This window comes from Cottoperca gobio, chromosome 10, assembly GCF_900634415.1.
Source record: "Cottoperca gobio chromosome 10, fCotGob3.1, whole genome shotgun sequence".
NCBI classification, from domain to species: Eukaryota; Metazoa; Chordata; class Actinopteri; order Perciformes; family Bovichtidae; genus Cottoperca; species Cottoperca gobio.
The window spans coordinates 14,222,669-14,248,268 of NC_041364.1; the positions used below are offsets into that span (position 1 = coordinate 14,222,669).

Sequence of the window (25,600 nt, forward strand, 5' to 3'; positions counted from 1 at the left end):
TCATGTGGCGATGCAGTAATTATAGTTGTCTCAGCCTTCTCTGCGTCAAACTTCATCAGTGACGGTGCAGTGAAGGTCATACATAAATAATAAGACATTGAGCATTTAAAGTCATATAGCCACATGTTAAAATCAGCTCTGGCTCGGATAGATACGTGCAGGGAGAGAAGGAAACAACTCATTGGTAAGTTTAAAAAATTTGTTGCGCTCTCATCAAAGCGCCCCAGTGGTTGTTCCCTTATTGGCCATCTGCCTGTCTGTGCAGTGATTCGATTACCTGGGAGCTTCATTAGAATAGAGAGACGGGGAGGCCGCGCTGGTAGCTCCCCTATCCTCCCTACTCAAGTATAGAGTTACCTTTGCACGGAAGAGGCATCACTGATTAGCCATATGCCTGGGAGGTGTGTGTGTGTGTGTGTGTGTGTGTGTGTGTGTGTGTGTGTGTGTGTGTGTGTGTGTGTGTGTGGGTCGGGGGTGGTTCTGGCCTCACCCATGTGCCATCACGAGCGTCTCTCGGGGACTGAGAGCTGGGAAAGTTGGATTTTCAGAAATGTATTGTTTATGGGATACTTTCCCCAAGTGCATCTTTGCATTAAGATCCTATCTCTCTTGGTTACCAACAGAGCAGTGATCATCCGGACATTAATATGGGAAGCCTTTGCGAGGGTTTTCCAGAAAAGATGCGATGTGTGTCAATCAACAGAATGCACACAGATAGACCAGCACATGGCTTGGATGTCAAGTAGACACATGCCATACTGACGATTGCCAAGGGCCTAACGATGGACTTGTTCATGTGATTTCTCCAGCATGTTTTGAAGCTTCTTCGCAGCTTGACTTTAAACATGTTCTTGTCCTGCTTTTCTCACCCACACACTTTTTCTGCACAGATTTCACATTAGTGGCAATGTGTTTGTTTGATAGACACACATTCTAGTTTCTGTCCACTGGAGATAGATTGAGGTTTGATCTTTACATACACATACCTCAGCTCTGTCGACATTATCCTCTGTTGAAGTGCACTCGCTAATTATGGTTTTGATTACATTTCATCAGCTTCTCTGTCAGCGCTGCTCCCTGTACGGAGCTGGCATTGTAAGAATGATGAATGGCTCTTTTAATTGTTTCTAATTGATAACTGCTCTGAAAGACTTTGTTATGAAACACCGCCAATTTAGTAACACCGATACACTGTAGTGCCTTATTAATTCTCTCCCGTCTGGCTCGAGCACTGTGCAATTGAAAAGAACTCTGTCTGAGTGTTTGTGGGCCGATAGGCAGTAATAACTCTTGGTGTAAGAGCATGCCAGTTTTTAAACGCCAAAACACTCTTTTATATTCACCTCCCTGTGTCCTTGTCTTTGTACTCCACGCCCTAATTGTTTGAAACATTACAATGATATCTCTACTGATTTACTACCTTGCTCATGTAGCTCGGTAAGAGATGGTCTATTACTATGTTACAGCCTGCCTTACATGTGTATCCTTATCATTTATGATGAGGTAATATTGGATGATAAATCCTCATCCTGCCGCCCTTTGGCAGCTATGCTTGGGCTCGGCTCTGCTGGTGAGCTGCTTGGTGAGAATATTTGCATACATATTGTCTCACACCTTTAGATAAACCTTCTTGTTCTCACACCCACTCTTACTCCATATCTACCCTTTCAAAATGTGCATTTAATGAATAAAAGACGACAAGAAGGAGGAAGGAAAGGAGAGGAATGTATCGAGAGAGGGATAGAAGTGTAACTTGTAGGTGATCGTTGCTCAGCAGGTTTATAGAGACACCTGTAAACTGTTTGGTCATTTGGTATTTATGTGGGCTATTCAAACAGGTGAGATGTTGTAGCTTTTGTTTATTTGGCTGACCTGCTCGGCCTGTGGTGCAAATATTTATTGGTCCACCTGCGGTTGTCTTGTCAAATCATCCAGGTGTTAACATAAGACTTTGATCGACCTCTTCAGAAAATATGACAACTAATAATGAGTGACTAAAGGGCCCAATGCATTCGTAATGGCTGTTGACACACACCTTGTTTAACACTTCGCTGCAGGTCGACAGTTTGAAGCATTAGCACTAAGGCACTTCCATTTGCACTCTGTCCAAGTATATTTTAGCCTGACACGAGTCCCGTTTGTAGTGTGTGTTAATGGTCTTTTTGATTGTCAGTTGGCTGTTGCTTTTACAAGCCAGCTGACTTCACAGGCTGCTAATAAAATAAAAATAAAAATGCTGCCCTCTAATGTTGCTAATAATGTTGATCAAAGTTAGAAAATGACTTGATGGTTTCAGCTTCATAGGTTCCAGGCGTTTGAAACTGGTTGTGATTGTAACTCAAGCGTTTTGTATTTGGCTTGATTACTTAAACACTGAGTTAAAAAACTAAACAAAAATAATATTATACTAATAATGTTTACATCTCTCCCCTTTCTCATCTCATGACTTTTTTAATCTTGTCTCCTCTTCTGCTTCCCCTCCTCCTCTCCTACATCTCCACTCCCTCCATCCCTACAGTGCTCAGGTTGACAGATGTTTGGCTGGCTGGCCTGTCATAATAACTGTGGTGCTGGGTGTCTCTAGTGATTGGCGTTGGCTTCTCTTTGAGTATTTCACAGCCAGGACAGGACATTTCCTGGGGCTATGGGTGACGGGAGGAGAAATGAGGAATACCATAAGAGAGGAGAAACATAGACCGGGAAACAAGAATTTTAATATTTGTAATAATTATAATGTATATATATACTGTATGTAACATTTCAGTAAAACAAGAGTGAGCGTGAAGAGTTTCCTTAGATGACAGATAAAGTTAGCGACTATAGTGGACATTTTGCAGAACATTGGACTTCTTTTAAATGAATGCTGATGATGCTTTCTGTCAGCTGGGTGGGTAAATAAGCCACTGTTTGCTAACACGTTTGCCATATTACCTTCTTAAGGTGATAATATATCAGTGTTATATATAAAAAATGAATTATTGGTTAAATATCAAAGAAAGTCAACAAGTCCCTCAACTCAAACTCAAATGACATAATAAATGTGTAATTAAAAGCTGTCCTAGAATACATGTATTACCACTAACATACATTGATCTGCCTAAAGCAGGTAAATACAGATAGTGGAAATTGAGCAAAAGATCCCTAGGGTTCACAACCCTTTGAGTTGCCCTAACATAACCATAAAAAAACGTCCATCATGCTTCCGTTCCAGGACCAAATATTGTGGGGGGGAGAAAGAGATATGCTGACAGTTAACCTTTTGAAGGTACGTTAAAACATTTCCTCTTTATGTTAATAAAAACATAATCCAGGCAGCATCCCTTTTCCGTCAAACATAAGTTGTATATGAACATCAATTTTAGGAGACAGTGTTGATATATATAAGATCAGAGGCTGAGGTGACAGGCAGAGAGGGGATGCAGGGTTTGGGAGAGAGGTGGCAAGGGGGCCACAAACCCCTCAAGCCAGCGGGAAGCTGTCTCTGCTGAGATTTATAGGTTCCCTGGGAGCCGGACCTTGCACCTCACTGTCAGCCTCTCCCTCTTTATCTCCCTGTTGATGCACACGCCGTTTCCCAGTAAGATTGATCCATAGATTTCTTAAAGCAGACAGGTAGTGGAGCTTGATATGACAAAAGTAAGAGATGAAGATGAAGAATGAGTCTTGTCTGCATACGCTGTAGTCTGCATACTGGTGCTGTGATGTGTTTATCTTTTGCTGCCCTGTCATGGCTGGAGGTGTTTTCGTATTTTTTGATTTCATAAGAGACCTTTATAAATGTCTGACTCTGTGAGGCAGAGACAGACAGACACAGGCAGACGGGCACTCAGACAGGTCAATTTCAGACCCTCAGTAAGCCCTATATCAGCCTGGCTTTTCTGTTTTATTGGACACTAAGGCTCTCCAGTTTACATCCAACTACAGAATGAAGAAAGAGAGTTTGGGGACGTAATTGATCTTTGCCAACAATATTGCCTCTGTGGATGGCAATGATTGTTACTGAGTTACTGTGTTTTGAGACGTGTTTGCCATGTTTACATAGGCTGGTCTTCTTTGCTGTAATTATTGATGTGATGACAAGAGGCTACTTGCGGCTTGTGTGAAATACTGTCGCTCAATTTAGGCTCATTTGTGACAACATGTGCAATCATGAGCCCACACAAACCACAATATAGCTTCTTTAATTGTGTGGCGTTGCAATATTGATAAGTAGGTAACTCTGAACATAGACTTTATCAAGAAATGGCGAGGCTCAGCTAATGAAACGGTAGTACAACAGAACATGGGGGGAATCGTTGTACACCACAGTACGTCCCCAGCAGCTAACACCCCTGCGTGTTTCTGACAGACAGACAGTTATGTAAGAAGGGAGAGCTAAAGGTTGCCTTGTCTCCTGAACCTCCAGAAATCCGCACAGACACACAGAGCAGCAGTGAGGATAGGTGGCCCTCTCGCCTGCTGATTATAAAAGCTGCTTCATGCAATATTTAAAATGGTCCTCTGCTCCACTTCAGGTAGCACAGAAAGATATAATGCATCAGCTTAAATAAGCTTTGGACATGAAACTCACAGCCAAGGCTGGACCACTCAAAACATATCATCAGGAACCACGGTTAAAAATAAACAGCCCTAACCTAAAGCAGTTATTAATAAATGGGCAAAGTTCAGTGCTTGATGTATGAATAATTATTTTGGTCTTCAGGGAGCTGTCCATGTAAAATTAGATTGCTGATTGCCAATCTAAATAATTAACGGCAATATGATTATAGGAAGCGTAGTTCACTATGAGTTCCACACTCTTCAGCCTTTACAGCTGTCATATGGCAGCTTAGAAATAATGAGCATTCAGTATGGGAAGAATGTGTGGGACATCGTGGCATGTTGCTACCTGCACAGATGCTAGCAGCAGTAATAACTGGTCCGCTGTCCAAGCCACTCATCACCATGACAACCCATACAGCTGTCACAGAGGAGACACACTGTCCATGCCCTGAGCTATGTGACCAAGATGTGTCTGTAAGTAAATGAGTTCACGTGTGTGGATAACTATGCCCCCAGGTGGACAGACAGCCTTGATCTCAGGTGAGCACTAATGAGTTCACTGTCTCCCCTCAGGCCGGCTGCCATTCATACGTGCTAGAAAAATAACCAAAATATACAATAACACTAAAGATTTTAATCATCACTCCTGAGGGAAGACTGTGTGGGCGGACACGCTCAAAGTCATTTTAGTAACTTATGTTCATCTTATAAATGTATTACATTTTATTATAAGCTACTTTTTCACTGTAAGAACTAAAATAAACCATCAGATTTCTCAAATACCTTTATAACACATCTCTACAACACACAAAGCAAATCATCTATAACTGTTCTTTAAGCCAGGACTCCCCATACCAAATAAATACATAGTGGTGCATTTAAGTCGTATATTCTTGTAATTTAGTAGCCCTAACCACACTTATCCACCCAAATGAACATAAACTTGAACCTTGATTGTATCTACTTTAAAGTCCTGCAAGACTTAACCATAAACTGTGAGACTAAAGGTATGCTTGACAACAACTAGTTTGTGCGACATGTCGTCCAACCTCGGAAGGGAAATTGTGTTTACGTGAAAAGCTGGCGATTATGGTGAGAGCCACACAGCGCACACTTTCAGACAATCTCTCTCTCCTGTCATTCGTTGCTTTGCACTCGGTTATACACATAAAAAGTGACAGAAATATTTGTGTCTGTTTTACATATTTTGTTGTTTTAGAAGTCAACTGGGCGTTGCTATAAAAGAGTATGTATTGACAGCATGTGTGAGTGTGTGTGTGTGTGTGTGTGTGTGTGTGTGTGTGTGTGTGTGTGTGTGTGTGTGTGTGTGTTTGTGTATTTACAATATGATGCTGTATAATTCACTATATTGTAATTCCTCTATTTAAATCAGGGTTAAATGTTTTAAGACACAGCCCATTCATGTATCTTGTCACAGCAAAATAACATATTAAGTAAAAAGGCAGTAAACAATAATTAAATAGAATAAAAAATAATATAAGTACCAAGTGGTTGATAGAAAATAAAGTGAATATTGTAAATGGCAGTGATAAATGCACAAATTATATAAAGTGATAATTGCACAGCAGTGGTGGAACAGTCCGTTCTTGGTGTGGTGGTCTACCTCTCTATCTCTCCATGTTTGTATGTTACGAAGAGCGTTAACTTTATCTAAACGCACTCGTCCTTTCAGCTCGTGCAGTTCGGCATGTTTCGTGTTTCACCGCAAGCGTGTCCGCACAAACTAGGCACACTGGCCTTTTACTTCCTCAAATAAATAATCGTTCGTCCATTTCTCCTGGATTGTGCGACATTCCGCATCCAGCTTTCTCTCGTTTACACTCGCCATGCTGCGTTCGCTGATGTCAATGACAGTCTCGTTTAATATTGAAGTTTTTTGACGTGACGCGACCACGTAATGACACGTTCCGCTCGTGTTGTGTTCAAGGACCCTGACATTGGGCAGGAAAAACAGTCAATCGCCCGTCTATTGCTGTCTAGATAGATTTTTGCGTGTGTTTATGAGTTACCTCGAGGGCCGTATGGAAGCCGGAGGTTCCCCACCCCTGACTGTACTGTGTCTACTAATTCACCATTCACGAGGCTCTGTGTTACCAATACGTGACAGTTATTGTGTTGTGTTGAAGGTCCATGAAGCCTACATACTGTAACATGCAGACTCATCCAAATGCAGATATTTGCACACACACACACACACACACACACACACACACACACACACACACACACACACACACTCTGGTGCACACCTACCAAGGCTGACCAGAGTGACCATCGTAAGGTCAAAGCCAGTCATTATACAGTAGAGCTCCTGAATGCGGAGCAGATCGATGTGCCACACCTGACTGCCAAGCAGTCACCTTAAACCAAAGACCGCTGCTCAATAGTAAGATGTGGCTTGACCTGAATTATCATCACCATTCTCTCCTGTTGAGGTTATAGTCTCTCCTTACTCTCTCAACCCCCCTCTCTCCCCACCTGGTATTCAGCGGGCAACCAGACATTCTTGACATTTTGCAAAGGTTGAAAGACAAAGAACCTTTGTCTCCTAATAAGGCCACGCTCTACACCCCACCTGAATGAGAATACTGGGAGAGGGCGGCGTGCATGTAGGGTGGCGTGTTTGTTTGTGATGGTGGAGGTGGAGGGCTGTGGGGTATACAGACGGGAGTGTGAAAATGCAAATGAGGATTGACAACGGGTGGGAAAAGTAAAGTTTCAGGTTGGAAGAGACATGAAGGGTTGTGTGTGTGTTTGTGTGCGTGCAGGTAAGAGGTGTGGGAGGAGGAGCTTTGGGACTGAGTGATAAGAAAAATGAACAGTGTTATGATCAATTCCCTATCTGTAGGTTGAGAGTGATAACAGTTAGGTTTCAGAAGCTAATGTAAGCTACTGCTGTGAGAAACACGGCAGCGCACCCTGATGCTTCGCCCGCAGTCACACAGACAGACTCGGATGTTCTACAAGAGAGCGATATTCTCCATCACTGCAAGGAGCTTGAAGCGAAACTAAGAACAACCAAGGTCCTTCTGGTCTCTTCTCATCTCTCTCTCTCATCCATCACACCCCTCAGCTCTACCTCTCACCTCCCTCACTGCCTTCCTCAATCTTTCTTGCACCTTATTCCTCTGCAGTTCTCTCGGAAAAACCTGCTGGAAGATAGTGTTCTATAGCAAGTGTAAGCAAGGACAGAGGTGACGAAACGGAGAGGTTTAAATAGTTAGAGCTCTCCACCTGGTCAAGCACCTTCAAGCCTCTGGTTCAGTCTCCTCTTGTTTCCCACTCTGCCAGTGTCACTTTGAGTTATCTCTACCTTAGTCCTTCCACTTACCATACAGCTGCGCCCCCGTGTTATGCAATGATGTCCCCACATTGTCTCATCCGCTGCTTTCAAGGCAGTGCAATTTGGCGAAGGCGCTGAGTTCAAAGTGAGAACACAATAGTCTTGTTTTCTGTGTTTTGTCTTAACATTATATAAGGCAAAAGGTAAAACTATCTGGACCTGTCTTTAAAAGCAGATGTTGTGGTTATGACATCAGGCTCGTTAAAGGCAGCTATAACTAGGAAGAGCCAAAGGTTGTTGTGAAGTGCACTGCCTTAAATCCAGCTCCCTCTCCTAACGAGGAGAAGAAATGTTCACCGTCTGTGTGTGTGTGTGTTTGTGTGTGTGTGTGTGTGAGAGTGAGAGAGAGAGATAGAGAGAGAGAGAGAGGAGTTATAAAACTGAACAAAAGTGCTGCAGAAATCTTTAAATTCTCATCTCACAGTCTCTTGTCTTTCTCAATATTAATCTCTATCTCCCTCTCTCCCCCCCTTCTCCTTTTTCTCTTGTTCTGTGTTGGTATTCTGTCACTCACTGGAATGTGGGCAGATATGGGATCATATTCAGACTTCCAGATTCATTCTGCTCGCAACTCAGGAGCCAATATTAGCCACGCGGTCGTTGTTTTACCCATGAGCCCGTTGCCTTGGAAACGTTGCATAAGAGGGAGTGGGAAAGCGGGATGCCCCTTGCTGATTGGGAGACAAGGTGGCAGAACTCTCTTCCTCTCCCCTCGTCTTCCCTTCTATCTTCCTCTTGCATCTGGTTATTTTCCCTCCACACTTGTTGTTCCTATACTATATGTGTCAAAACACCGGAGCTCCACCTGAACCCTCATGCCACGTGTTCGATCAATTCATCACCCAGCACCTCCAAATCAAGCTCCACAGTCAAAAACAGCATACAGTTTGTCCTCAACGTAGTTAGTGAACTACTTAAGGACAGTGATTTATGGCCCAATAAGACATGTTTGTCCACACAGCGCTCACACATAAGCACATGCATGCACACTTGAACACACCACTCCATGAGCTGGGTTGTGTGTCACCCTCGGCTGTGGGAGGCCTTGGCTGGGGTCAGGGAGGACAGTGCTTCGTCGAATCCACCGAGACCACATGTTCAAGACTGCATGACTCGGTCTTCCATGGCTTCCTTACAAGCAAGGTCATGCTGTGTCTACATACCAGGAGGATGAGAGAGACAGAGGAATTGTGGGGGAGGACGGCGAGTGAGGAAATGATGGCCTTGGCGCCAGAGACAGGACCATTTATCTTCTGTATTTTCACTGACTCCAACTTTAAAAGGAAAAGAAACAGGGTCAGACTTTAAACATAATACATTTAGGAGTCAGGAATGCAGTTTATCCAAAAATGTCCAAACAACATAACAACTCACCTTTGCACATACCTGTGTAGGCAAAAACAGAGAAGTAATTAGTGATGGGAACATGTCGGGGCTGCTGTAGGTTGCACATTTTCCAGTGGAATAATCTCAAATTTAGTTTCTTGTGTAATTAGCATTTTTGGAGCATGTAGCAAGCCAAGAAAAGAGCAGGGTGGGCAGCCCCTGTGTGGGGGAACTGTCTCAATCCGTGTGTTTAGCAAGCACCATCTGCTGCTTTTATTCAGATGGGAGTAGAAATATTTGGTTGATTAGGAGAGAATCCGTGTAGGATAGTCGCACCGCTACCACCGGTTACGAGAGACACTCATGCTCGATTCTGTCAACTGGTGTCTTGGAAGGAAAACAGGAGACAGACACACAGACATCAACATGCAAGTGCTCATATTAGTGTATCGTGTGCATATGGATGTCAATTTGTAGCACGCACACACCCTAACACTGTAGTGGAGACGCACACAAGCTGAATCAAATCAAATCAAATTTATATTTATATATTTATGACTGTACAGGATACGACACCCTCTGTCCTTAGACCCTCGCATCGCACAAGGAAACACTTCCTAAAAGAAACGTCATAATTAAAGGGGGAAAAATGGAAGAAACCTCAGGGAGAGCAACTGAGGAGGGATCCCTCTCCCAGGACGGACAGGCGTGCAATAGATGTCGTGTGTACAGGATAAACAACATAGTACAACATTTGACAGAAATGATGTGTTGAAAAAGAGAAAGTTTGGATGAATCCAGGAAAATGTCAAAACGGCTTCCAGTCCAGTAGTAGGTCCAGCAGGACCAGGGCAGCAGGCGCAGCCACGATTCATCATCCATTCCTGAATGCAGCTAGACAAACAAGATGTTTCACAACATGCACAACAATATGTGCCACGTTTGGTGAATGTTAAAGTTGATTTATGAGTTGTTTCTTTCCAATAAAAAAAAAGGTTATTACATAATGTGCCAGTCTTGCTTTAGTTTGAATTTCGCTCAGCTGGTGAAAATGTTTAAAATATTCTTTCCTTGAATTACATACTTAGTCGAATGCTGTTTAATGAGATGTGTACGAGTTGAAGGAGAGTAATTATACGCACATCACATAGGTGCAAGGCTATTGGAAAAAAGCGTCAAAAAAATGCAAAAACATCAAATGTATCCGCCATGAACACCAATAAGCTGACAAACTAATTGATGGGTCATCCAAAACTCCCAGGGTGATAACACATCCAAAAACAATTTTAGTTAGATCAAATCCCAATAAGGAAAACATGCACACCTAAAATGACGAGGATCAAAGGATCTGAACATTGTCTTTATTAAACATTTGTTGTGCGCAGGCATTATCTTTCTCATCCTCACCAACTTTTCAGACAATCCTGCAAGTGTATGTGCCAGTTTTCTATAACTTAAATAACCCTGGAATGTTTCTATCTCCAGGTGCTGATCTCGGCGGTCTGATGGACCTGGAGTCTCTGTACCGCGGTGTGGAGCAGAGTATCAACCACACGCGAGCGGGGCGGATGCGCAGACAGAGCCTTGACAGGGCCTACAACATCGAGGTGCTGCTGGGCGTCGACGACTCTGTGGTCCAGTTTCACGGGAAGGAGCACGTCCAGAAGTACCTGCTCACACTCATGAACATAGTAAGTGTTGGTGGAACTCACAGTTACAAACACACACACTTAAGTACAAATGTGAGCTACTTGTACTTTACTTTGAATACTTCCCTTTCTAACTCTATACTTTTACTTCACTGCATCTCAGAGACACACATCGTATGTTTTACTACAATTACCTGAGAGCTTTAGTTACTAATTACAGTTTTTAAAACCTTTCAAGTGTTTTAATTGTTCTGATAAACTGAAGGAGGAAGTGTTCCTTTATGGGTTGAGAACATTTTCCCATAATATAAAGCATTTCTGTAGATTGAACTACCAAACAGTATATAATAAAAGGTCAAATGAACACAACCTTAAACATCAAGAGCCGTAAAATGCAAGATACACATTAATGCAGCAGTAATGCTATTCCAAAAACATCATATGTAATATTAACAGTTTTCTGCAGAATGAGTACTTTTATTTTGAGTACTTAAAGTACATTTTGCTGATAATACTTACATACTTTTACTTAAGTAAGCTTTTTAATGCAGAACTTTTACCTGTACTGGAGTATTTTCACAGTATGGGATTATTAATGTCACTTAAGTAATGCTTCTGAATACTTCTTCACTGCACATATAAATATATAAATGACATATAAAGTCACCTTCGTGTACACACATCATCCTAAATGACCAAAAGTGACATTTGTCGTCCCTGCTTTAAAATATTTAAAAATAAAATGGAAAACTGTGAGTGTTGAGTCGAATGGGAAGTAAGTCACAGAGAGGTCAAAAAAAGATGGTGACACGCACGCGCACACACACACACACACACGCACACACACACGCACAAACTGAATGAGGATTCAATTCCCTTCCGACATGTTCTCATCCAGCAATCAGCCGCGGGTAATCCTTTCTTCTCTATCTAAATATGATGAGATTTCATTTGTTTGAGTGAGTGAGTGTGTGTGTGTGTGCGTGTGTGTGTGTAAGGTTTGCCCTGTGCTCTGAAGGGGCTCCTACATATCATTTCATCAGGCTTTGTGTCATGTCATCATTCATCGAGAGTGTGTTTGTGTGTGTGAAAGAGAGGAAAAGAGTGAGAGAGCTGCAGAAACAGCAGGCAGTATGCTCCAGGCCACAACAACACTTAGCCAAGCACTCAAACTCCCAGATGTGTGCGTGTGTGTGTGTGTATGTGTGTGTGTGACACTGAACACACTGCAGAATTTAATCTTTGCAAATTAAACCTGTGGTGAGAGTGCTGTTTGCACGCATTCGTACGTGTGCGTGTGCGCGCGTGTCTGTTTGTGTGCGTGCGTGCTCCTGTTTGCTTTCGGTTGTATTGCAACCCACTGCGCAAGGAACCAATCCCCAACTGTTAAGCAGGTGCAAGCATACAGCATCAAATCCTGCGCCACACCTCTTTGTCTCAGCTCAGCGATTGAGAAAAAACAAGAGCCGCTGTGCTCTCTGCCTCCCCTTTTAGATATTTGTTAGACAATATAGGAGAAGGGAATACGCAGCCCTGTCGCAGCCCCCCTCTAATCTGTGGGGAAGAGATGGAGAGACAGAGGGAGAAGGAGTATTTTAAACAGCATATTCAGAATAAATTACCAACAGCCAGATAAACAGAAATAAATAAATAAAAGCTGCCTCCTACGCATGGCATCTGGGCGACTTTGTTCTTGAAAGTTTGCTTTGCTCACTTCAGGATGGGTGTGCTCTCTCTCTCTCTCTCTCTCTCTCTCTCTCTCTCTCTCTCTCTCTCTCAGTGTATCAGTAGCACTGAGTCGCTAGTCACTGAGCTCTTTTGCATTGTACTCCTCCCTGACTTGGGTAGTTTGTGGCAAAAAAATCTTCAACGATCTTAAAAAACTTTCTAATAATGTGAGTGACAACATAGGTTTACAGGGAGACATGCAAAGTCATTTTAGAAGAAGGAGAGAGCTTTTGATTTATTTTCCATAGGTGCCCTCCACGTCTTTCTAAAGGTATTCATATACAAGCAGGTTTTTGTGTTATTGTAACACTCTGGCTGCTTAACCACACAGGAAGGTAGGAATACTTTCCCTCTCTGATATAAGGCCACTTCTTTTGACATTGTAAAACATTATCATATTTACGCCGCGACATCTCCTCACTTCTCCTCCAGTATTTTTCCTGCTTCCACTTGTTCTTCTTTCCTTACATTTCTTCTAGCTGGTTCTTCTCTGTACTTCCAGGCTGAGTTGAGTGTATCTGACAGAAAGGCTTCTCTTCGTGTGTTCGTGTTTACACTTTCAACACACCTAGAAAAAGTGTGTGAAGTGATCCTCTGTCTTTTGTTGCCGCAGCTGTTACACTGTTGCAGCCACCTTCAAAGGATAAATAAAGCGCTCGAATATTTGTACAAAAGGTTATTCTGTAAAACTATGTATGTATTGTTTCTCAGTCTATTTTCTCTCATCTATTGTGTTTTTGTTATTACTCTCTGTGTCTTCCTCCTCTACTTCTTGCCTGTCTTTCTTTCTATCTGTCTGTTTGAATGACAGCTAAGGGTCAAGGTAATTTGTGTGTGAGTGTGTGTGTGTGTGTGTGTGTGTGTGTGTGTGTGTTTGTGTGTGTGTGTTTGTGTGTGTGTGTGTGTGTGTGTTTGTGTGTGTGTGTGTGTGTGTGTGTTGGGGGGGCGGTACTGCTGTCTGCAGGACATCAAAGCGCTCCCACAGAAAACCATTAAATCCTGTCTGCGAAGTTCAACGGGAGTGTCAAAGTGTGTGTTTGTGTGTGTGTGTGTGTGTGTGTGTGTGTGTGTGTGTGTGTGTGTGTGTGCGTGTATTAATGTGTAGATGGAGTTAAATGTGTGTATTGGTCATTCTTCCCACTCCTTTCCCATGTATTTACCCCCCTTCCCCACGTGTGAATGGGTCAACCATGTGGCCTAATTATTTACAAGAAATGTATCAATGGATGAGAATATGCATGCAAATATATGCACAATATCATATGTGTAACTTTGACATCTCTTTTCCCTTAATATTAGTTTATTTTAACCATGGCCACTGTTTTTCCCTAATCCTAATCAAAATGTTTTAGTCATTTAACCTTAAACAAACCTGGTGTTGATCTGATGAGCTGCCCTCTTCATTTGGAAAGTACAGTAATATCGGGCAACTTTGCTCGATAGTTAATGTTAGTAAATGAAGTGTGGCTCTGTCACCACATTTTTGTGGTGGAGAATTCTCCAAGGTCTTTGTACATGGGAAAGAAATATAATAATTCTATTTACAGTTACTCAAATGAAAAGTGCGCTGATTAATACTATTTTCTTTTCACATTTCCACAAGAATGTACATTTTACACTTTTTTCTAAGATACAGTAAAGATGATTTTTACAAAAAAGAAAAAAACATAGAGGCGTTTCACTGATATGGGGTCTTTTGAATTGAAAGACAAGAGACAGAACATTGGCATTTGGACAGGGAGGACAACACAAACAATAAAAAACAAACCAGAAACGCAAAGACAAAAACCAGTGTCGAATATAGAGAGAGAGAAAAGGCAACACAAAAGGGAAAAATGAATAAATAAAATACGGTAAAAGTGAGTCGGGGAAAAGAAGAAAAAGGGGGAGGAAAAATGGCTGACCAGGTAGCTTTGTGCGTTGTGTTTGGCTTGACCACAGGTGACAAAGGGGGCTCTTGAAAACAAGTGTTATAGCAACAATGTCTTAGAAAGTCCTGTAAAATATGTTGTGTTCTAAATGCCAAGTGGAGACTATTGTGCAGTAATCTTCTTGTGGCTAAAATCATGCTGATAGATTTAGTGCTCAACGGTGATCCGTCTGTCTACCTGTCTGTCTTACCCATTAATGGAGACCTTTAGAGAGGTGCCGCTAAGTGTTAATCACACTCTCCAAGGATATGAATAGTCACTGCTGGTGAAGGGAGGCACACGTGTGTGTTTGTTTAATTTTAATGATGCATATTGGCACACTGAGCTGTATTTTGTCTGCACCTTTATGCCTCTAGTTTGTGATAAATATCATTTCTGTAAGAGCTTTCTAAAAGTGGTGCCGATGGTTCAGTCTTTACCAAAGCTCCTGGAGGCAGAAAAAAAGTCATATTAATAAGTGACAGGAAGAGCTTGAAAAAGAGAGGTAGCCCAGGTAATAATAGACACCTTGTTAGCTGGAAGTTTCACAGATATGTAAGGAGTGCTGTCAGACTGAGAGCTCAAACTCTGGGTCTCAGTTTTTAAATATTCCCATGTGTGTTGACAAAGATGTAGAAAAGCTGTCCAAAGTCTTATCTAATTCATGTAGCGCTCAAGCCAAATCTTATTTGATGACTCAGTTATGTCTCATCAGCAGCTGAGTGTTTTTAATGCATGTTTTCAAAATTCCCAACAAAGTCCACTCTCCGTGATGAGTTACTTTGAACACATGAGCTCAGTGTGTGAAAATGTTCACATTATAAGTCTTATTAAGGGAAAAGAAATGGATAAATCCAGAAAGAAATAGACAAATTGTTACCTTATATGTCATTTAAATGATAAAGTGAGGTATCATTGTAATACTAAATGTAGGCGTGAACTTGTGGATGAGGTGCTCAGCAAGTAGCGAGACAGAACTGCTCGTGTCTCTCTTGTTCTTCGCTTACAGTCTGAATTATTCCTCCCTTATTCTCTCTTTTTAGAGCTCTTTGCTATTTACAGCAGTTAAAGCTTCGGATTTTAATTTAATCTTAAACGCAAAAAAACAAACAAAATCAATTAACAGGTTGTAAATGCTCAGAACTTCATGTTTCCTGATGCCGCTAAAGGTTTAATTACATGAGTTTTGTTTGTAAAGATGAATAAAAAAGGCCTATATTTCCATTATTCCAGTATTATCATTATCAAATATTTGTATTTGAATTATACCTAATAATCTATATGGTTGAACAATTCCTGTCTCTGATATCCCTCCTTTCTCCTGCTTTGTCACTTTTTCTCCTACGTTCCCTCTCCATTTCGTCCTGCCTTTAGCAATGTTAAGTGGTAATGATTGTGTGCCTTGCTGACCTCTAGGCCTGCATTAGTTACTACACAGACCGACACACACACAGCTGGACAAATCTAGCCTACCTTGGATTCCTGTACCTGGGAGGTTAGTAATGACACCTGGTGTCGCCCTTCAGCAGCGTCAATGTGAGAAATGCCTGTACAGTTGTTGAACAATTAACTTTGTGTGTGTGTTGTGAGCGTGGGTGTTTATGTGTGCATGCATGGATAAGCACATTTCAGTGAATATGTGGGTGTGTTTAGGATTATGAATCGCAGTGACATATCTGTCCAGTGTGTGCAGTGTCTGTGTGTGAAGTGTCCAACTGAATGCAATAGTTAAAGTGCATAACGACACATGAAGCTACAGTTGGAAAGGACACTTAGCTGCCTCTGTGTGTGTCTGTGTGTGCCTCATTAGATTGGACCTTGTAGTGTCGGGGTCACCTGGAAGTCAACTGCCCCTAATTGGCCTAACAGTTGTCAAGGAAACGGGCTGGAACAGGCCAAGTGTGAACTGACCCACCCAAGTGTCCATCTCATATCAGACAAACAAATACTGCGCCACACACACACACACACACACACACACACACAGACACACACACAGACACACACACACACACACACACACACACACACACACACACACAGTCTCTCACACAGACACACACACACACACAGTCTCTCACACAGACATACACACACAGTCTCTCACACAGACAGTTTCAGACACACAAACACACACACACACACACGCACACACACACACACACACACACACACACAGTCTCTCACACAGACACACACACACACACACATACACACACAGTCTCTCACACAGACACACACACACAGTCTCTCACACAGACACAGTTTCAGACACAAAAACACACACACACACAAACACACACACACACACACACACACACACATAGTCTCTCACACAGACACAGTTTCAGACACAAAAACACACACACACACACACACACACACACAAACACACACACACACACACACAGACACAGTTTCAGACACACAAACACACACATACACACACACAAACTCAAACAGGGTCAAACGGAGAAGACAACAGAACTCTGTCTTTGTTTGGTGGTTGCTTAGCAACTCTATCTTTTTGAATGTGTAAAGGGAGAATCCAAAATGTGCAACTGAAGGTTGCTAAAAGAAAACTTTATCCGCGTCCCTCACTCTAAAACTCGTCCCTGAACTTTGTATATTGTATATATTATATTCAGTTGTTGAAGGTAAATAAATAGGCTGCACTTACAAGGGCTATTTAAAATGACTCGTACTTTACGTGCGTATTTCCATTTTACATTACTTTCTACTTCAATTCAATAACATTTCAGTGGAAGATTACACTTTGTCTATAGTGACTACTTACTTTACAGATTAGGATTTTACATAATACATTTATAATATATAATGCATTATTACTGTAAAGATTATCACTTTGGAAAAATACAACAGTAGAATATTTCTAACAAAATAAGATATTATGGTCAGATAAATCCCTTGAGACGTTTTTCTAGTGGTTCCAGTACATGTCGGGGTACGACAGAGAGAAGAGTTATCCTACAAATGTACAAAAAAGTCCCTCAGGAATAATATTTAAAATATCCCCCAGGAATATGTTGCTGTTATAGTTCTGTAGCAATTATCCAAATCTTTGTTTCGGCTTGGAGTTTCAAAGATGTGACCGTTCATTACATTACATTACAGTTCATTTAGCTGATGCTTTTGTCCAAAGCGACGTACAAAAAGTGCAATCAATCATGGGGATACAACTCCGAACAGCAAGAATCTTGTAAGTGAATAGCTTCAAATAGGTGCAATCGTATAAGTGAACACTGTCTTCAAATAGCCAGTTTGAAGTGCAACATAAATGCAACATACAGAAACAATAGAATACAAATTAAACTATTAGCTATAAATAAGCCAAACCAATACAAGTGCAACATACAAAGAACAGTTGTTTCCTTCATTGGCCGAGGTGCAGTCGAAACAGGTGAGTATACAGTCTGCGACGGAAGGTGTGAAGACTGTCTGCTGACCTGACATCAATGGGGAGGTCGTTCCACCATTTTGGAGCCATGATAGCAAACAGGCGGGTTTTGTTTGAGGGGAATCTGGGTCCCACTCGTAGTGAGGGAGTGGCGAGCCGATTGGTCGACACAGAGCGAAGTGAACGCGCTGGGGTGTATGGTTCGACCATGGCCTGGATGTAGGCAGGCAGAGAGGGTTCAACAAAAGAAGCCTTAAAAAGATGCTTGGATGACAAGTTGCATTATGGGACGTGTAAGATAAAGACCCAGTGTTGTTGACCCACACAAGGAATTAAAGCTCAGAAAATCTCAGTTTCTTCAGCATCAATTTTGACCATTTATATTTTAATCCGTCTATGATCTCAATCTCTCTTCTTTCCTTTGCAAAATGTTCTTTTCCATTTGCAGTTGAAGGTCCAAAGGTTACACTGCTGTCACAGACTAATTACAGCCTCCATTATGTCTAGTGTTCAAGCTTGGAAAACCAACACATGTTAAAATGCTGCTTCCTCTGGAAGCCACATATGTTATTTTAGTGACATTTGGCAACATTAGTAAATTAGCTTAGAAGTTGGCAACTGTAAAGTTTACATTTCAAAAGGTTTATTATATTTGATCATTTACTAGACACATGTTCCTAACAACGCAAAGGCTGAAAATCAAACATTAGAACATCAAAAAACAGATCTTTATTTTGAGGTTTCTGAAAATGATATACAACTGCAGTCATATGTATGTGTTGATGTAATCTGATAAATGTATTCCAGGAGGTTTGTGGTTAACACATTAGGATTCTGCCTTGAAGGATCTCTCCACTGGATTTTTCCCAATAGGATGCTGGTTACTTAGGTTACTCCAAATGTCTCCAGTCTTACTTAAATGCCTGCAGCTCTACGTTACATTTGTTTTCTAAGAATGCTTCGTTTCCACTCCCTTCTAAGCTCTTTCTATTTCCTCACTCTGTGCTCCCTCTCCCCTCTCTGCTCAGATTCTTGTCTCTTTCCCTCTGCCTCTCTTTCTCTATCCGTATCATTCCTCAACTCTCTACCTTTCTCTCGCTGGGTGTGTCTGCAATTGTGTTCTTCTTCTCTGTACCTGTGTGTGTGTGTGTGTGTGTGTGTGTGTGTGTGTGTGTGTGTGTGTGTGTGTGTGTGTGTGTGTGTGTGTGTGTGTGTGTGTGTCTGTGTGTGTGTCTCTTTCTCCACAGCGCGTACATCAGCCATCTCATTACGGCTGTCTGTTTTTACATCCCTTTGCCTCATTAGGCACCGCACACAGCCACTGAGGACAGCAGGCCTTAACTCCTGCACCAATTTACCTCTCTCTCTCTCTCTCTCTCTCTCTCTCGCTCTCTTTGTCTCTGTGTGTGTGTGTTTCGCCAGTATAATGCTCTATGCATCTCCCTTGTCACACATTACCTTGTTTCGCTGCATTAGGCTCTTTTCTTTCCTTTGCATCTTCCTTCCTTCATCTCCTCTCAATCTGTGCTTATGGGAAACAGAGTTTCTTTCTGTCTCCTCAATTTCCTTTTCTCTCTTTTTTTGGGCCTTTCTTTTCTACTCTCATATCACTGTGACACTCGTAGGATACTGTAGTCAGATCTTTGCTCTCTCATATAAGTCTTCCTTTCTAACAGGTTTATAATTTGTAACGACTGGATTTATTCATGGTTAGTCTTCAACAATCCATTATAAACTATGTATAAGCTTTAACTTTTATCAACATTTACAATTGCAGACTTGATAAATTATTATAAATAAAAAAACATTTGACCTATGACTATAAACAGCAGGTGTGATAAAGCACTTAAACAAGCTTTAATTAATGACCACTATTGCATCCAAGCAACGCAAAAGTTATTTTAAGTAATGGCTTATAACTGATCTATGTATCAACCATTAGTCAAGCTATTAAATACAAGTTACAATCCCTTCAGATATTAGATTAGATATTGTTGTATTTCTTCTGCTGACACTTGTGTTTCTCTGTGTGACTCCAGGTGAATGAGATCTACCATGACCAGTCTTTGGGAGCAAAGATCAACGTGGTGCTGGTGCGGATTATCATGCTGGGCTACGGCAAGGTAAGACCTGACGAGACGCGAGTTCTACTGAAAAGTCGCCCATGATGCATTTTCTGAAAAGTGGATGCCTCTTGTCTCTCTATCAGCACTATCTTTGATACTAGGATTTTGCTACAATCGCTTTAAGTACCGACAGTAAGCACAGCCAAGTCGGACACACACACTCATAAACAAACACAGTCTCTCACACACACACACACACACATGCACTCATCAGCACGCACTGATGCCCGGAGCCTGTTATTCCAGTGGACTGAGCAAAAGAGGAACTAAAAGCATGCAGCATCCCAGGGGAGTGTTTCCAAGTCGCACGCCTTCACAGTTCAGCACCAAAGCACACAGAAACTCTGCCCGTTATGCAATCAGTCTTCCTCCCAGCAGGCTGCAGCAAGGAATCATGGGAAGTCCAGGCAAAGATAAACAATCAATGATAGCCCTCCCTCATTCATAAACAGAAAGACCGGACGATGGGGGTAGCATCCTTTTCTTCTTGACTGTAATTCTATCTTCCTGTCTGTGCTGAAGAGAAGAGGAGAGAAAGAGCAGAAGAGAGGGAAAAGTAGAGATAAAGCAAGACATGGCAGGAATGGAGAAGGGCAGGGATTACCCCCACAGGATGATACAAGGGATTTTATTGCTGGATAGGTGCTCTGTGATACACTTATGCTGCTGTAGCCTTATCTCTTCCTCTCCTCTCTACATGTCTACAGTCCCAGTGGACCCCTAGAAACACACACACACATACACACACACACACACACACACACACACACACACACACACACACACACACACACACACACACACACACACACACACACACCCACACTCACACTCACACTCCTACATTGGTCATTCTGGGCCAGTCCCTATGCAGCTTCAGCCAAAGCTCTGGCTGTCCATCATCCCCAATTACCGTGGCAACAGCGCTGCACCCAGACAGCCTGCAGATTGGCTATATGACCCTGAATGGAGGCGCACCCACACTTCACACACACACTCCAACACAACATGAACACACAACACAGCATTCCAAATACATCTTTGAAAACACACACACACAAGTACCTGATGAACATGATGAAGCACACACGCGTGTACAGTGCACTCTGTCTAAGGGGCATTTGTGCAGAGGCAGGCCATATGTCTTCACTGCAGCACGCTCACACTACACACTCTTCCCTGTTTGTGTCAGCTGTGCATTGTGCATGTGTGAAAACAGCGAGAAAATGTAGAAAGCGATGCAAAAAGGAAGCAGGGGAAGAGAGAGATGGAAAGACTTGTACAGCAGAATGATGGGAGGAAGGGGAGCGCAGTGGATATCCTAATGAGGAAGAGGATGAGAGGTGAAGGTGAATAGAAGGAATTGCTGCTATCTGGGTGGTGGTGTTGGTGACAGTATAATGCATTTAATCACAAGTAAGTATTCTGTAATTTGACATGTTTTTGACTATTAGTCCATAGTCATTAAAAGGCAGCTCTGTATTCAGTTTCTTATTCATTATTCAAACCATCAAGATTACAGGATCCTAGGACTCTTGTGTGAGTACTGTGGATACCTCGGAGTGTGCGTGTGTGTGTTGTACACCTCAGCAATTTGCAAGATGTGCTGACAATATATAACATTGTGACACTGCCCCCTACAGGGTTGAAAACAAAGTTATTGTACCAGAACTGAAACAAGAAGCAGGTTTATAGTTCTCTGTTTTGTATGATCTTTACACCCTCTTCTCTCTTTCCCTGTGTCTCTTTCCCTTCCTTTTCAGTCCATGAGTCTGATTGAACTGGGGAACCCATCTCAGAGTCTGGAGAACGTGTGTCGCTGGGCCTTCCTGCAGCAGAAGCAAGACACAGGGGACGCTGAGTATCACGATCACGCCATCTTCCTCACACGACAGGAATTTGGCCCCACGGGCATGCAGGGTAATGAAAGACATGAACATACCAAATCATTACTGTTTAATAGTACATACATCAAAACTGCACACCCACCCTCGTTGAGGACCTAAAACTCACAGAAAGTACAAACAGAAAACTCCCCTCTTCCTTCTTTTGCCTCATACGGCTGCATAGTGCACTGTGGGTTTGGTGGTTGGTGGTTTTCTGTGCAGCAGAGTGCAGGTTAACAGGCAGGCCCATGGGAGAGGCATCTAAAGGCAGTGGCCTATCCAGAAGCCCTTCAGTTGCCCTTGGGCTCAGCCTTCAGCAGCAGAAAATCAATAGGCAGAGCAGGGCCAGCCACAGTCCCACAATTAAAGGCAGTACAGGACAGACAAGCACACAGGGAGTTAGAGATTGGCATATAGAGGGGTGGATGGCGAAGGTTTAGGGTTAGGATTAGACACACAACAGGCACACTTGTGTTGATGTGTGTTTCAGTATGTGCAGTCAAATTAAAGTGTTGCAGAGAGACTGGCTTAAAATATTGTTAAAATATTATTCAATTTAAGAAAATGTATACAAATCGAATTTGACTAAATGATCTAAATGATATATTATGTTTATTGGCTCAGTGAGTGGAGATTAACCATTTATGTTCGATATCCTCTTTATTTTGAGAAGTACTACACAAATGTTCCTTATCCATCTTAAATATGTGAAGAGGTTTTTTAGATTTGACCTTTGACCAAATGTTCTTATCTTATCTTTAAGCATTAAGTCGAAAACATCCCAAATGTTTTTCTCTCTAAAGCTTTCAGTACAGCAAAGCAGTAGGACTACACATTCTGACCATTGTGTCCCTCTTCCTGGTTGCCTAGGTTACGCCCCAGTGACAGGCATGTGCCATCCGGTAAGGAGCTGCACGTTGAACCATGAGGACGGTTTCTCCTCTGCCTTTGTGGTGGCACACGAGACCGGACACGTGTAAGTGCATTTACCATAATGAAGTCTTCCAGCCAGCTCTCATGGTACAGCAGAAGACAACAAAGCAGTCACTTATAAGATTCTCTCTCTCTCTCTCTCTCTCTCTCTCTCTCTCTCTCTCTCTCTCTCTCTCTCTCTCTCTCCGCAGGCTGGGGATGGAGCACGATGGCCAGGGGAACCGCTGTGGGGATGAGGTGCACATGGGCAGCATCATGGCTCCGCTGGTGCAAGCTGCCTTCCACCGATTTCACTGGTCCAGATGTAGCATGCAAGAGCTGGGACGCTACCTTCAGTGAGATACAAACACACACACTGTAACACATTATATGGGTTTTTAAAGGTTGATTTAAGTCTCCAAGTCAATATGTCAGAGGGAATTTGCGTCTCGTTGATATAGTATTTTGCGTGATTTTGTTATTAGCCTAAAAGTTATTTTATTACAAAGTGTACAATTATTACTGGTCAAATAGTATGGTGGTACATTTTAATATAACTTTCCATTAAAAAATATGTAATTACTTTCTTTAGGTAATTGTGCAGCTTCTGAGGGAATAATGATCCACCACACGTCCTACATGTTAAACACTGTGAATTAGGTGGATTAGAGCTAAAGCTTCTGTTGTTGATTGAAAATGAAGTTTTTTAGGTGAATGTGTTAAATATTCATGTCTTCTAACTTTTTTAATGAGAATATTTGCTGTTTTTTTAATTCTCTGTAATAGTACATTGAATATCTTTTGGTTTTGGACAAAACAAGCTATTTGGTCTTTGGGAAATTGTGCGTTATTTCCTATTTATCGTTGAATTTATCGTTTATCGTTGAATCCCTAATTGTCATACTGCAACTGGAAGAAAATAAACAAAGAAAGTACAATTTCACAACATTTGTTGACTCCTCTTGCAGTTCCTATGACTGTCTCCGTGACGACCCCTTTGACCACAACTGGCCCTCGCTGCCTCAGCTTCCTGGTTTGCACTACTCCATGAACGAACAATGTCGCTTCGACTTCGGTGTGGGCTACACGATGTGCACCGCGGTAAGAGATCGCCGTAGTCTCGTGGTCCCTTTACTAACATAGCTAGAGTTTACTAACACTTACTAACACTTTATCTTCTGAGATGCTGCAGTTTCTTAGAGTTGGGGTAAACTCACTTTGAATTCAGTCTGATCAGTTCATTCAGAATTTGCTGAATTTCACTGTGGAAGTTACACTTGAATGGGAACTTTTGAGCTCTGAAGGTTTTCCTAATGAACTGAATGCAGCACTGACTTCTGTCTCTGATCTACGTTGTAATGAAAGAGTCACACACACACACACACAGCTGTTCACATTCTTCTGATGTGCTTTGCTTTCCTCTCCCGGCCCCTGGTGGGATTGGCATCTTGCTTAAAAGCAGGTAATTGTTTTATATAGCTCTTTCTTTTTTCTGTTATTAAAGGAATACTTCACCCACAAAATGATCAATTGTAAATCAATTACTCACCACGTGTTGAAATCTTAGCCTCCACGGTGAACTAAGAATCAAGCCTGTGTGAGTCCGGACCAGTCGAAGCGTTTTAAATGATATGGTTTTAGCAAAGATGCCCCATGTACTTCAATTTGTCAAGACCTTTTTTGATTTTGTTTTTTGATTCTTTGTTCACCATGGTAACGCTGTGTGAGTAATTGATGTACAAATGGTCATTTTGTGGATGAAGTATTCCTTTAATGTTAAATATGATAATTACAAATATATATATATTTGAACACAACACTTACCTTGACACCACAGTGCCTTTACATGAGCCTGTAACAAACAGTATGTTTGTAAACACAAAACGTCCCACGGTAGGCAAGCAGGCACCTCGCCAGACATCTTACCGTTTCCCTGTCACCTTCACCCACTCTATGACTGTGAAGCCACTGTGGCACGCTGTTGGGAAGCTGTTGCTTGATTGACAAAGGGCTTGTTCAGGCTTTTACACACATTGCTAGATTACCCTCTATTCTCTTGTCTAACCCATTCCCCTCAGCTACAAAAGGCGGGCCAGTCAGGAACGCAGGTAAGGTAACCCTACCTCCCGGAAGACATGTGGCCCGTCATTTGTTTTCTCAGATTTTCTTTTTCTATTCGTCCTCTGAAGTTGTAATTGTTTGTAATGTTGCTCCTTACTTTTAATTTTTACTGTACTTTGTTTCTCTGTTCTACCCATCGTCATATTTTGGACGTTAGTCTGCAGGATTCTAAAATGCTCATTTACAGTGACAGTGGCTGTAAAGTCCTTTAAAAAATGTGACTATAATGGTTCAGTGGCTATGGTGCAGTTCAACAGTTGAACCGTACCCGACGCTTCTCCTGCAAATCTGTGTTAAATCACGGCAGCGCTGGCAGGAAGAGCCTCATTATATTGGCACACTCACGACTATAAACGAGTGGAAAAGGTTGGAAAAATGTCTTTCCCATCCAAGGGGAAAGAGCTAAGCCAGAACAGAGGCTGTTTTTCCATGTTTCACTTCAGCTTTTAGGATCCTCCAGTCTGATGTCATTGGTGATTACCTACCACAGTCTAGCCATTGATTGTGACTCGCCCTCTGACCTGCCAAGGTCCCTGGGGTCATGGTGGGTGTGAAAGTCTGTAGAAAGGAGGGAGGAGGGCACGGCCCCTCAGACACTGAACTGCGGGTCAGTCTGGT

At 42.1% G+C, this 25,600-nt stretch overlaps 1 protein-coding gene across 2 annotated transcripts in view; it reads left to right on the forward strand.

The window, feature by feature from the left end:
- The window catches only part of LOC115014490 (A disintegrin and metalloproteinase with thrombospondin motifs 2-like), a 106,178-nt gene that overhangs the window by 65,806 nt on the left and 14,772 nt on the right, over positions 1 to 25,600 (forward strand). Inside the window, exons 4-10 of one of the 2 annotated variants that reach the window (XM_029441382.1) lie at positions 10,718 to 10,923; positions 19,977 to 20,060; positions 21,827 to 21,983; positions 22,820 to 22,925; positions 23,074 to 23,217; positions 23,830 to 23,962; positions 24,940 to 24,969. In XM_029441382.1, the coding sequence (XP_029297242.1) occupies positions 10,718 to 10,923; positions 19,977 to 20,060; positions 21,827 to 21,983; positions 22,820 to 22,925; positions 23,074 to 23,217; positions 23,830 to 23,962; positions 24,940 to 24,969 (860 nt within the window). The remainder of the gene's footprint in view (positions 1 to 10,717; positions 10,924 to 19,976; positions 20,061 to 21,826; positions 21,984 to 22,819; positions 22,926 to 23,073; positions 23,218 to 23,829; positions 23,963 to 24,939; positions 24,970 to 25,600) is intronic. The other variant, XM_029441383.1, reaches the window with a different exon arrangement.